This window comes from Fistularia commersonii, chromosome 10, assembly GCF_037954325.1.
Source record: "Fistularia commersonii isolate RoL2024-O1a breed Wild chromosome 10, RoL_Fcom_v1.0, whole genome shotgun sequence".
Lineage (NCBI taxonomy): Eukaryota > Metazoa > Chordata > Actinopteri > Syngnathiformes > Fistulariidae > Fistularia > Fistularia commersonii.
The window spans coordinates 17,500,022-17,512,877 of NC_141293.1; the positions used below are offsets into that span (position 1 = coordinate 17,500,022).

At 43.7% G+C, this 12,856-nt stretch overlaps 1 protein-coding gene across 9 annotated transcripts; it reads right to left on the bottom strand.

Moving 5' to 3' along the window:
• Positions 1-1,918: 1,918 nt before the first annotated feature.
• srrm2 (serine/arginine repetitive matrix 2) lies at positions 1,919-12,597 on the bottom strand. Of its 9 annotated transcripts, none has more exons than XM_086154116.1 (14): positions 12,419-12,597; positions 11,104-11,355; positions 10,311-10,406; positions 9,560-9,742; positions 9,265-9,348; positions 9,109-9,174; positions 9,003-9,029; positions 8,736-8,849; positions 8,443-8,581; positions 6,095-8,298; positions 4,501-5,160; positions 3,717-3,788; positions 2,880-2,987; positions 1,919-2,376 (listed from the first exon to the last, which is right to left on the bottom strand). In XM_086154116.1, exons 2-14 carry the CDS (start codon positions 11,349-11,351, stop codon positions 2,322-2,324), a joined length of 4,056 nt encoding a protein of 1,351 aa, XP_086010242.1. In that variant the 5' UTR covers positions 11,352-11,355; positions 12,419-12,597; the 3' UTR covers positions 1,919-2,321. The 9 variants fall into 9 exon arrangements, with proteins under 9 accessions (XP_086010242.1, XP_086010241.1, XP_086010240.1 ...); XM_086154115.1 differs by having other exon boundaries at positions 1,919-2,379; XM_086154114.1 differs by having other exon boundaries at positions 3,717-3,791.
• Between the last annotated feature and the right edge of the window lie 259 nt (positions 12,598-12,856).

Sequence of the window (12,856 nt, forward strand, 5' to 3'; positions counted from 1 at the left end):
TTCAAGGAACGTAGGAAAAACCGGGATTGTACTCGCTTTCGAGGAGCCACATCCTCTTTTTTCAAATCCTTCAACCGTTTCACTTCACTACACACACACCGAAAAAACCTTTCCAATTCAATATATACCTCTTTAATGATAAAAATGTGACTTAAATCAAATACATGTGTGTGTGTTATATTTTTGGCTTCCACATGCATAGACATATCAAAGTATATATTTATCTGTGTGTATACACACAGATACATATATATTTATATGACTGTTGTTTCTCTTTTCCAAAGCTTGCCTTAGTGATGTCAGAGCTTATTTCCTACTGCGTTCCATTTATAGGGGCTTCTATAGCGTTCCGTGTGACGTAAAAGCTGTTCCCCCCCCCCATTTGTGACGTCAACGTCGCTTCACGTAAAATGACGCATGTGTGACGTGACTGCATTCCCAGCGGAGGCGTCACACGTTTTCATTGTACAAGGATCATTTCCTTTCGTGGCCCAAACCCTGGGTTGAACTACATATGTTCAAGTATGGATTGGACTTTTAAGAGTTGTTAGAAATGAAATGAGAAAAACGCTGATGTTGCTATTCTGGTCTCAATATTGCAACAGCAGTGTCCGGTCACACAACGCTGAATCATTTGTCCATAAACGCAACTTCTTCCACTCAAGACACGGTCATACAGAAACAGGAACAATTGTATAATATTTAGAGGGCTCTCTCACCATTCACATCAAACTATTTGCTTAAGTCTACAGCAGGGGTGTCCAAATGTTTTGAAAAAAGGGCCATGTATGGTGAGGTGAAAATGTGTGAGGGCTGACCATTCAACCCTGACATGCTTTGAACCATTAACATTAAATGCAAATTAGCTTAATTCTTAATTTTTTTTGAATTGTAAATATACTTTTCATGTCTTAACACAGAACACAAATCTATAGTTTTTCCCCAAATCACTGTCTTTCAAATTTGAAAACCACATAAAATGAGGAAAAAGTCTGTCTGGGAAAAAAAAATCTTTTTTTTTTTTTTTTTTTTTATGTTCATTTGAAATTTTATCCACGATTAAATGCTCACTATGAACTTCTAAATTCAAAACATGTGAACAAAAAAATAACAGTGATATTATTCAAAAGTCTAAAATATTGAGTGCCATATGAATCCTTCTATTTTGTATCACTGCTGGCGCCTGCATATTATTGATTTTATTTTATGACAGAGGCTGTGGGCCTCGTAAAATTTGAACACAGGTCCCATTCAGCCTGCAGGCTGGACTTTGGACATGCCTGGTCTACAGTCAAATTTTAGGAAACTTATCACAAATTAACTGGGTTTCCCCTTTGTATATGTACTATGTTTCTGTAAGGACATCTTAATGGATCATTTATCATTCCCAAGGTTGTATTGTATTGTAATTTTCCTCACCGAGTGTGGGTACTGAGCAGCAAGGTGACCTGGTAGAAACACATAGGAGGCCACTTAATCTTGAAGTCATTTATTTGTCAGTTAAAAGTCTATTAAAAGTTTTTTTTTTACTTAGCCTTGTACTCAAAAGTATGCGTCCGACTTCATTTTCAGGTCTTTTTTTACCTACTCATTCTGAATTCTCACTAATGCTAATGCAGCTCTGGTTAAATATTGTTTGCCCTTATTTAATGCAGACCAGTACACACCTAGGTCAAAAAAGTCAGCAACGCCAACTCGACCACACCCTTCTGAGATTTAAAATAAGATAAACTTTATTGATCCGCAGAGGAGAAATTCCCTTGTCTGAGGGTCTGTTGATGGAAACTGCTTCCAATTTACCAACTTCACAATGCAAATTTACCGAAATCCTCATCCACAGGGTGCAGTTAGTATATGCCATGAAAACAATAGGAAAGATGGTCTAGACACTTCAAAGTGTCAACAAATTACACACAAATAAAATGTACAATTCACTTTATTATTCTTAACCAGACTCAACAAAAAAAATTACCACATTACAGTTTCTGCTGACAGATGAAAAAGGCAGATCTGCTGCATGAAATAAACCAAAGTACAGACAGCTAATATCTACAGATTGAATGAGACAAACAGTACAAGTACAGAGGGATGTTGTTAGTTTCTTAACTGTGATTTTTTTTTTTTTTCTATTTAGCTCATATAAAGAAATGTACAAGCCAGCCTTTGGTTGTCGATGCTTCTTTTCACTGGATTCCATATGGCGACTCCAACCCTGAACGAGTCCCCTCCCCAGCATTCAGATATGAAGCGGGAGACCGCTGGCTGTGAGGCTACCTTGGACCCGCTGCAGATGAACTCTGACAGCCTGACGGGCAGGTGACTCACTTTCTTCGTCTGTTGCCGGACTGGCGGCTCGGGGACTGGCTGCTGCCGCTCCTGCTAAGGTAAAAACAAGGCACGGTGTGAATTAATGGCTAAATTAACTGAATAAACTGTGCTCTGTTTCATGATTACAGGTTCTCTGTTCTCTATAAGACAAAGAAAAGAGTAAAAAGCAATTATCTATGGGGTTTTCCTCCATCATTGACAGATTTCAAAATGTAACCTGTGCCAAGCATCTAAAAAAATGACTCCACACTAAGTTTGGGCGTGTGATTTTATTGACAATCAATGTTTTTTTAAGTGTGAGGCACAAAATAGCATTTTAGGAGAGGTACAGTGGGCTAAAATAAAGAGCCCAAAATAAATATACTGTATATAACGATACTATTTTGCTCAAAGTTTAGGCTTTTTCAAATATTTAACACCTTTAAAATGTGTTTATGACATACACACGTCAGGCAAATTGAACAGTGTCTGACGTATAAGATGGCGACTGTGTAAGAAATGAAAATAAATGATGAAAAATCTGACGCGGTGGCTGTCCTTAAGTTACAGACCTGCGACCAGGTGAGGACGGCGCTGCTCTGATGAATCGAGGAGGAGAGTAGCTCAGAGAGCGTGAGTCTCGGAGTGAGTCAGCAGGGACCCTCTGAGGCCTAGGAGGACTTCACGGAAAAGAGAAACTGCCGTTATCCTGCGTTCATTATGACAAACCAAGGAACATGTGCTCCCATAAAAAGAATATCAGCATCCTATCATCTCCAAATCCCTCAACTCAGTTTGATGTTACTGGTGGGATTTTGTATAAAGTATGAAAGTTTACTGTGACTGAGCTTCTACTGCATTCCTGCTGGGTAAGAATGTGCCACATTGTTTCTTGAGCCATCCTTAAAAGATTTGCCATTTCTCGGACAGGTTTGTTCCTTTTACAGCCGAGTGATGTCCGTCTGTCCCCCAACCGGGTGCACTGAACCTGTTTGCCACTACTTTTGAGGGCACTGACATCTTCAATGCTGTCAAAGTGTACGGACACAGAACACCAAAAAAATTGTGTCGGTGTATGAATACTTCATTTTGAAATATGTTGAAATATGTTACTATGTCTGGCTATTGTGCTAGATGATTTTCTTAATTTTAAGACTGTAAATGAAACTGGCCAAAACCCAAACAGGGCTTTTACTGGACAATAAGCAATATTTCCCTGAGTTAGGGCAAAATGTGATTGGCATGAAAAAAGCATTTGATTCCATAACATCAATATATTTTTATTATTATTATACAAAGTCAGACCACACAGAATTAATAAGCTATTAGTTTCATTGTTGCATCTGTCTTATCGTACTTGACTTTGTTATATTAAGAAAAACGATTTACTGATTTACTGTTCCTCTTACCTCTTTTTCTTTGTTTGCTTTTCATTGTCAGATGAGCAGGATGAGGAAGCGGAGCCCTGAGCTTTGACCGTCCTGCTGGAAACATATTTTAGTGATTATCTGTGTTTGTGAATCATTATGAAACATAAAGCGGGGTCAATTTGGAAGGGAAAAAAATATCAAGAGATAACGTCAGAAAGGCCAGAATGAGATGGTTTGGAAATGCACAGGCGAGATAATGAATATGGCAGGATGCTGATGGTAGAACTGCCCGGTAAGAGGCCTAGAGGAAGACAAAAGAGGAGTATTCTAGTGGAGTGAAAAAGGACATGAAGTTAGTTGGTGTGAGAACAGTGGAGACAGAAATTAGGGTCAGATGGAGGCAAATAGCTACAGCTGGGGGGAGCAAACACATTCACTCACTAACACCTTTCAACAGCCTCTGGTCAGGCCAAAAAATGCAAAAGATCTCTGTGTTTCCCTATCATACAGGAGATGCATCACGGGATGATTGCAATCAGGCATCTGAATGCATGAAATGAATTAACATTAAAAAAAATAAAAACTTTCATACCTATATTTCACCAAATTTTCAGTTCATTTTTAAATCCCAATGATTTTTGTTAAGCAAAAAAATGACGTTCAGCTTTATGTGTAATTACCTCTACATTTCTACATGACTTTCCCATGACATTATAGAAAAAGCTATCAAGCATGTAGATGGCTTAGATATGCACCCATGTATCGTCCAGGCGGTACTAAAAAGCCAATTCATCATCCGATCCTAAAATGTTTTTTATCTTACCCTTTTCCTTGCTCCGCCTCGGAGTCAGAGCTGTCTGAAGAGGAGGATGAAGAGGAGGATGACGAAGACGAGGATGATGACGAAGAACTTGAGCTACTGCTGCCCTTTTTGTTTGCCTTCTGCCCATTGACGGCACCGTCAGTGGCCGTGCCTTGCTCGGATGCTCCAGTGGATGTCAGTGGGGATGGCTTTTTACTGGTGCCACGCGGTGGCGGCTTCATTTCTGACTGGTTCACAGGTGGTGACCTCCTGGATGTGACATCACTGGGTCTTGAATCGGCTCCGGAGCCCCTGTTGGCTGACGATGCACCATGAGGCGGGTCTCTGGGAGGAGCTGGACGGCTTTTCTGCTCAGGGTCAGCTCTCTTTTCATCGCGAAGCCCTCTGCTGCTTGCTGGTGCGTTTGGGTCTTTTCTGTCCCTGGCTGGCGAAGGCGGGGGAGAGGATGATGAAGAGGAGGAGGAGGAAGAGCTGGAGGTAGATGAGGAGGAAGAAGACCGATGGGGTTGGGGAGCATCTTTCACTTGTCCACGTTCCTTTTCCCGCTCTCGCTCTTCCTCGGCTTCCCTCTGCCTGTTTCTCGCCCGCTCCCGCGCTCTCTCTCTGGAGAGTGAGCGACTGCTTCTGCGCCGCCACTGAGGAGATGGAGACCGACGGGATCTACCAAGGAAAACAATAGGGTTTTCAATCTATACACTTTGTATACATGACACTTAAATTAAAAATCATTCTATCAATTTAGCAATATATACAAGTAAGTCTACTTGTGTGGCTGACTATGTTCCTGTTGCATTTAGTAAAGTTTGCCTCTTTGTTCATTCCCCGGTGTGTTGTTTTGATGTGACATAACAGTGGCAAAAAGCAGTGACATTGCCAGTTATGTTGTTAGCTGGGAAACAAGCAAATGGAAAAGAAAAAGAAAAACACTCCGATCCTGAGCTTTTCACCCTGGGTTTCCTTTTCCATTTATTCATTCATACATTTTAGAACTTTAATTGGTTCTGGTTCTATCTTGTTTTAGCAATTGTTTCTGTTTCTAAGTATATGCTACCTGCGAGTATTAGCTACCTTTTCCCTCATCTCACCATACCAGACAAACTGCTTACACATATTTTCATTACTTTGATCGTCCACGTAGGTATGACAGCCAGGGGGTCCATTACGACCAAATCTATGGGCCTTAATTATGCCTAATGGTTATTTGTATAATGAATAACCCTAGAGAATACGGCAAAAGACCTCCAGGATAATGAAGCAGGTTTGGACTAAACACACAGTTTGTCAATGTTCTGGCTTCAGGTAGAACCCAGCCTTTGTAGGCTGCAGACAGACAGCCTATAAAGCATTCAGCAAGTAAAACCACAAGGTTAACAAGTTCAACTGGTTCTAAAGAGCAGGTTATTTTTCAAACTCTTTATGGTTACAATCCTGTTCTCATAAAACCTGGTGGAATGTCTGCTCAGCTAATTTTTTGCCCGGCAAATAACCAAGCAACTGCAAATTCTTTCAAACACAAACTAAAATTGCCCCCCCCCCCCGCCCAAACACCCCCAAAAGCTGTAAGAAATTAAAATAGGAAAACAGATTCTTTTACCTGCTGAGGGGAGCCCTCCTGGGGCTTCTACATCTGGATCTGCTCCGCTTCCTTGGACTTTTAGACCGAGATCTGCTGCCCCTCCTGGGGCTTCTGGACCTGGATCGGTTTCTTCTGAAGGCCCGGTCCCGTTCTCTTTCCCTCTCCCAGTCCTTCTCCCTCTGCCTGTCTGCTCTGCCTGGAGGGGGAGAGGCTCTCCTGGGTCTGGGAAGGGGGTCCTGATATTGCCTCGGTGGGGTGCCCCGGGCAGGGGGGCTGCTGGTTTTCCTGGGTGGGGAACGGGACCGCCTGTTTGAGGGGCTGGACTTTGCACCTCTTCTGGTACCGTCCCTGTCCCTCCCTCTCTCCTGCTCCCGGACATTAGCCTCCATCCTGACCTTCTCACCTCTGTCTTCACTTCTACTGGCACCTGCCCTGCTACTAGGGGACCGAGGGGGGCTCGGGCTCTCCATTTGCGTGGGGCTGTAGCGCTCTTGGCCTTTAGATCGTGGCTGATAATTGTCAATGGGTGCTTGACCGCGGGCTTTTTCCCTTTCAGATGGTGTGTGTCTGCTTCCTCCTTCGCTCACCTGAGGCCTCCGGGGCACGTCAACCTCTGGAGCTGATGCTGGGCTTTCGTTTCTCCCGTTGGAGACGTGCCTCTGGGCCGAAGCGACAACTGCCGGCAGCTCGTTTCTTACCGGGCTCCTCTTTTCCTTCCCTCCTGCTTTCTTGGGTTTCGCCTCATTGTCAGAGGAGGACGATGAGGAGGAAGAAGACGAAGAAGACGAAGAAGAGGAGGAGGAGTCATTCTCACTATCACTGCTGCTGCTGCTGCTACTGCTGCTGCTGCTGCTGCTGCTGCTCCTTTCCTTGTTTTTCTCCTTCCTCGCTGGGCTCATTACTGTCGCCGTATCCTCCTGCGCTGTCTCGCCTCGGTCTCTCTGGCTTCGCTCCGAAGGTCTCGATGAGTCTTGCCGAGCATCTCTGGGGAGCGACAGTGTCTCCTTCCTCTTCCGAATGTCTTCGTCGCCATCATTCCTGTGTTTGCTTACCTCCCTTTGTTTCGCGTTCTTCTCCTCCTCCCTCTCTCTTTGGCACCCGTTGATGGCCGGAATAGGGGAGACAGGGGACTGGGAGTCACGGCATGGGGCCCGAACCCTTCTTCTGTCGTTGTCCTGCTGAAAAGCCTCCCTCTCCGGTCTCCTCCCGGCCTCCCTCGGTTTGTCTTCAGTCTTCTGTACGTCGGGCTCCATTCGATGCTTACCATCCTCACTCCTCTCTCTTCCCCTGACTCTTTCAGGGTGAGGAGAGGGGGATGAGGTTTGCCTTGTCTTCGTGTCTCGTTTGTTCCTGTCTTTCTCACACTCAGCACCTCTGCTCCTAGTCTCCTGTCTGGGTGAAGAAGGAGAGGAGGAGGAATCATGTCTGATTCTCTTAGGGATGATCTCTTTTCCTTTGTCTTTTTCTGCTCCCCTTGAATGCCTCCCCCTCTCCACGTCCTTGCTCCTTGAGCGCCTCCCCCTCTCCAAGTCCCGGCTCCTTGAGCGTCTCCCCTTTTCAGTGTCCCTGCTTCTTGAGGGCCTCCTCCTCTCAATCTCCCTGCTCCTTGAACGCCTCCCCCTATCCATCTCTCTACTCCTTGATCGCCTCCCCCTCTCCACCTCTCTACTCCTTGAACGCCTCCCCCTCTCCACCTCTCTACTCCTGGAGCGCCTCCCCTTCTCCACATCTCTGCTAAGTGAACACCTCCCTTTTTCCACATCTCTGCTCCTTGAACGCCTCCTTTTTGCTATGTCTTTACTCCTGGAGCGCCTTCCTTTTCCCAAGTCTTTGCTCCTTGAGCGCCTCCCTTTTTCTGGGTCTCTGCTCCTTGAACTCACCGGACGCTCGGTTTCGCGGCTACGAGAGCGTCTACCTCGTTCTTTCTCAATCTCTTGACTCCTTGATTCCCTCCCTCTCACCAACTCCCTTGTTCTTGGTTTCTCTTTGCTCCTTGAACGCCTCCCCTTGTCTTTCTCTTTCTCTCTGCTTTGTGAGTTTCTTCCTCTCTCGCTCTCCCTTTGTTTGCTTTTGGATCGCCTCCCTTTCCCCCTGCTCCTTGAACGCCGACTTTTCTCCATCTTCGGTGGCGGGGATGGAGACGAGGAATCGTGCCGCTTCCTGGTGGCGGCCCTCTCCTTCACAGGGATCCGGTCCTTTTCCCTCTCAATCTTGGACCTCTTCTGAATGAAATTGAGAAGTGAATGAGAAATTAATTTCTTCAACAACGACCCAAAAATGGACCTGAAAACTGCAAACCATCACTTAACAAGTAGCTGGCAATACAGTGACATAGAGAACAAACACATGTGGTCGCATGTCCTTACCCCTTCACCTCCTTGACGATGTGGGCTTTGCTCCTCATAGCCATGCCTCCTCCGCTCTGGTGATCTCCCCTTCCTTCCATCATCGGGTTTGTGAGATATCTGGTCTCGCTGGGATGCCCTCGGTGATACTGGAGAGACACTTTCGGGAGGGAATCACACAGTGAGCCTTAGCCTTTTGGAAAAGCATACTGACCGTGTCGGTGCAGTTTGATGAAATGCTGGGAGAGTTGCATAATTAAATAAGTATATGCATATGCTCAGGCATGCACACGCGCACACTGTTTTTGTCCTACCTTCGAACAGAGGTGGATGAAATGCTCCTGTGTCGGACATCTTTAGAATTCGGAGGACTTCGGTTTTCATTCTTCCTTCTCTTCTTAGACACCTTGCGCTTCTCATCAGAGGAACTTTGGCACCAAGGATATTTAAAGAATTTCAATTGGTTCAAATGATAAAATCAATTGCAAGTAAAGGAAAAATTGCTTTACAAATTAATAGGCCTATTACAGGATAAGAACAACTGTCAGAAAGTGAAATGCATGGGACAAAGGAATAGTTACCTGTCATCTTCATCCTCTGACACTTCGCTGCAAGGAAAGTAATTTCCCATTTAACAAACAGCCAAATGCCACACGTCACAGTACTTGTAGGTTGGATTTCACTTACCGCTTCTTCTTCTTCTTTCGGGACTTTTTCTTCTCTCTGCGAGGAGATGGCGAAGGACTCTCTGAGCTGCAGGCCAAAAAAAAAAAAAAAAAAAAACTGTTATACAAGATCTACATCATGCTTCTTCCACTATCATTAACCATCCCTCCCCCCCACCTGTCTCTCTTCTTGTTCTTCTTCTTCTTCTTACGACTTCGTTTTTTTGGTGGCGAATCTTGATCATCTGAGTCTTCTACCAACCTGATGGGCAACAAACCAGAGGTGACGGTGAGGCTCTTTGGAGTTCTTTAATTGTGGGTTTGTGATACCACTTTAACAAAACAGGAAAATGGATGTTTGAAGATACTTTATACCACTATTACTAAACACAAACACACAATGTGTGGGCTAACTTCAAGTCCTCAACTACAATCGGCATTTTTCATTGGGAGTGGATGCAGATTCGACTCACATGTATTTCTGCTGCTGCCTTTCTCTCTCCAGCCGCTCCTGTTCCCTCTTCTCCTTCTCCTTCTCCTTGCGGTCAGCGTGGAATGATGACCCATCTACGTAGTCACTTGCAATTCCAAAAGCAGCGCGAAGACGGTCATTCTTCTGTTGGTTGGCCGCAGCCAGTGCATGAGTTTCAGTCACACTGCAGGAAATTAAAAAAAGGTGTCTGAGTTATAAACAGGCTGCGGAAAACTAATCAGTCAACAGCACTGATGCTCTGCCAACAAAACTGTCATGCTCTGATAGTTTGCTAATCCATCCATCCATCTGGAGTCAGGTTGTGGGGCCGCAGTCGGAGCAGTGAGGCCCAGAGCCCCCTCTCCCACACCACATGGTCCAGCTCCTCTGGGGGGACCCCAAGGCATTCCTAGGCCAGCCTAGAGACCTAGTCTCTCCAGCGTGTCTTGGGTCTTTCCCGTGGCCTTCTCTCAGATGGACGTGCCCGGAATATATGGAGCTTAAAAAATGATCAGAACAGCAATACTGTTCCCTCTGAGCACATTACCTGTTCACCATTCATTTATTTATACCTTGAATGAGTTTTGCATAAAAATGGGATCAAAATGGACTGAAGCTTATTACAATTGTACCTTGGATTAATATGGGTTTGCTGAGTCCACACTAAAATCTGAAAAATGGGGTTACTGTAATTGTGAAAAAATTCACACATACAGTAGGAAACTGCATTCCTGTGTTCTCCCTATACTCACGCTGGCCTTTCAGTAGCAGAGGACGCTGGCTCCTGCTTCTCCTGAAGCATCATGCGGAAGCTGTTCACCTTCTCCTCAATCTCCTGCGCAGAATACCTGAACATTGAGTAGGAAAATGCTGTTAGCATCAAGTAAGCATCAAGTGATGAAGCGGTTTCCAGCTTCCTATGCAGCATTTTAAAATTAAGCACCATTACATTACATTACATTACAGTTCATCAGTTGATCACTGTGGTGCAACGACCTGTTCTGTCCATCAGAGGCAATGTCTGTCAACATTAACATATACACAACACAAACCAGTAGAAAATTAATAATAATGATAAACATTTATCCTTAATTAATTCCTGCAGGGAAATTCATCCCCTGCAATTAACCCATCATGGATAAACCATGAGCAGGGGGCCTGCCGCCAAGTGCCAGGTGAGCAGTTCAGTTCAGTATTGCTAAATAACACTTTTGACACACTACAGGAAGCCGGGAATCGAACCAGGAATGTTCGATTCCTAAGACGATTACTCTACCTACTGCAACACGCCGCCGCAAATTATCTCGTAAAGGCTGTGAAAAAAATGATTATGACTATTTTGGCATTTTTGAAAACAAATGTAGTGCTCATGGTCTCAGGCACGTTTATAAAAACATTGCATAACATCACTAGACATGCATTGTCAACAAATAATAGAGGATCAATTGAGCACAGACTATCTCTTTTCAAAAAAATCAGTCCAAATCAGAACAATACCATTAAGTGTCAAAATATGCCAGATTTTCGTTTTACACTGTTACTAACCCTTGCTCCTCCATCATGTCCTGCAACTCAGCACATTTGACCTCCAGCTGTCTCTTTCGTTGATGCTCCAAGATCTCAGCGTTGGGCTGGCGATTGAGCTGACTATCAAGCCTTTCCCGGTCCTTCTCATCTCGCTCGCCACCACGCTCATCCCGCGGCCGCTTGACCCGCAGGCTGGATAGATTACGCTGCACATAGCCATTGGTGCCACTGCCCCGAGGAGTCGTCAGGCCAATCCCATTGTACATGGCTCTGAAATGAAAACAGGGAACAACTTGCTGAGCTGTAAACATTATACCCAAAAGAGTTTATCTCCAGGATTAACAAAGCTCTTTCTTCCCATTTATTATTATTATTATCATTATTTTTATCATCATTATCATTTTAAGTATTGAAGACCATAGGAACATAATTTATCAGACAACATTGTGTATCCAAAGAGAAAAGACAGGCAATTTCAGAAACCGCTCTTACTTTTAAGCTTATGACCCTATCTGTCCAGGAGTAATTTTGAATCAAAAATCTTACAAGCAAATGCCACACGAGCCAAAAAACATAAACAAGTCACCATAATTCTCTGCAGTGACAAAGGCAGCACTGGATAGTGCTCAACACTAGAAACTTTCGGGATATGAATAACATGATGTTGATATTCTGGTTTTAAGTTCAACTACGAATTCTTATGTCAGTCCTATTATAAGCAGGATATTCTGACACCCAAAAAGCTAACCTTTAATTTAGAGTACACCCTCGTCTTTCAAAACAGTTTGTAGCAACGCAGATTCTGAACCGTGTTAATAACCAAGGACAAAAAAATATAGCATAAAAGTCAGACGTGAAACTAACATTCATTTTTCAGATACACCAATATCAATCAACAGATCGGCCTGTGTCGAGGTTTGTATAACGGAGTGACCCCAACATAAATGGATGCGCGAAACGTAAAATGGGCGACAAATATTACGACGTTACTGTCCCTTTCGAGATATATTAATGTTGCAACATTTTTTGGATTTTTTTGGATTCATTTTCATAATTATTTACAAATCTGTTGCGCATTCGCACGTGCGACAGAGCAGGCCTGTTGCGAATTCAGTTAGTAAGTTAAGACATTCATGATTTCTTCAGCAGAGAAGAGATAACAAATTGACATCTAGAATTTCATATAAGAGGCTATTAAGACTAAATCTCTTCGATTCAGCGTTTATTTTCGTTTTAAAAACCGTCGACTTGATATTCTTCTAAGGGCCCAACCACAAGCGTAACGAACAATCATGTATTTGTTAGCCAGCAAGCTAGTGATAGTGTTACCTACCAGTGTTTTCTCCGGCAACGGAAAGAAAACAGCACAGCGAAAGATCGTCGGTGGGGGATATATTATTGGAAATCAGACCCACAGTTTAAAATTACTCCTTCTTTTGAAACCTCGAGAAAAAAAATCAGCTTGTTTGTTCGGCCAAGCTCAACGTTGGTCTTGTCTCAAACGGAGGAGGAACGAGATGACACCCGGCTGACGTCATAAGCGCGAGACGAAACTGTGAAAAGCGATGTGTTTTAGTGGCGATGGGAAAAAAGCTACTTTTAGGAAAAGCCTTACAAATGAAAAGATTTGATTTAAGTTATTTATGTCATTGCATAAATTACAACGGAAAGGGGTAAAGTAAATTCAAGCAATCATTCCCGACAAATGCTGAATCATTCATATATCTATTAGAGTTTAGTTTAACTCCACTTTTATTTACGTATTTCCAAA

What these genes read in the sequence shown, in the direction of transcription:
- srrm2 (XM_086154108.1), bottom strand. Translation starts at nt 11,351, where the DNA reads ATGTACAATGGGATTGGCCTGACGACTCCTCGGGGCAGTGGCACCAAT. An exon ending in TCTGCTACTGAAAGGCCAGC is followed by an intron (nt 9,743 to 10,310) that starts GTGAGTATAGGG and finishes AATTTCCTGCAG; the next exon opens with TGTGACTGAAACTCATGCAC. An exon ending in AGGCAGCAGCAGAAATACAT is followed by an intron (nt 9,349 to 9,559) that starts GTGAGTCGAATC and finishes GTTGCCCATCAG; the next exon opens with GTTGGTAGAAGACTCAGATG.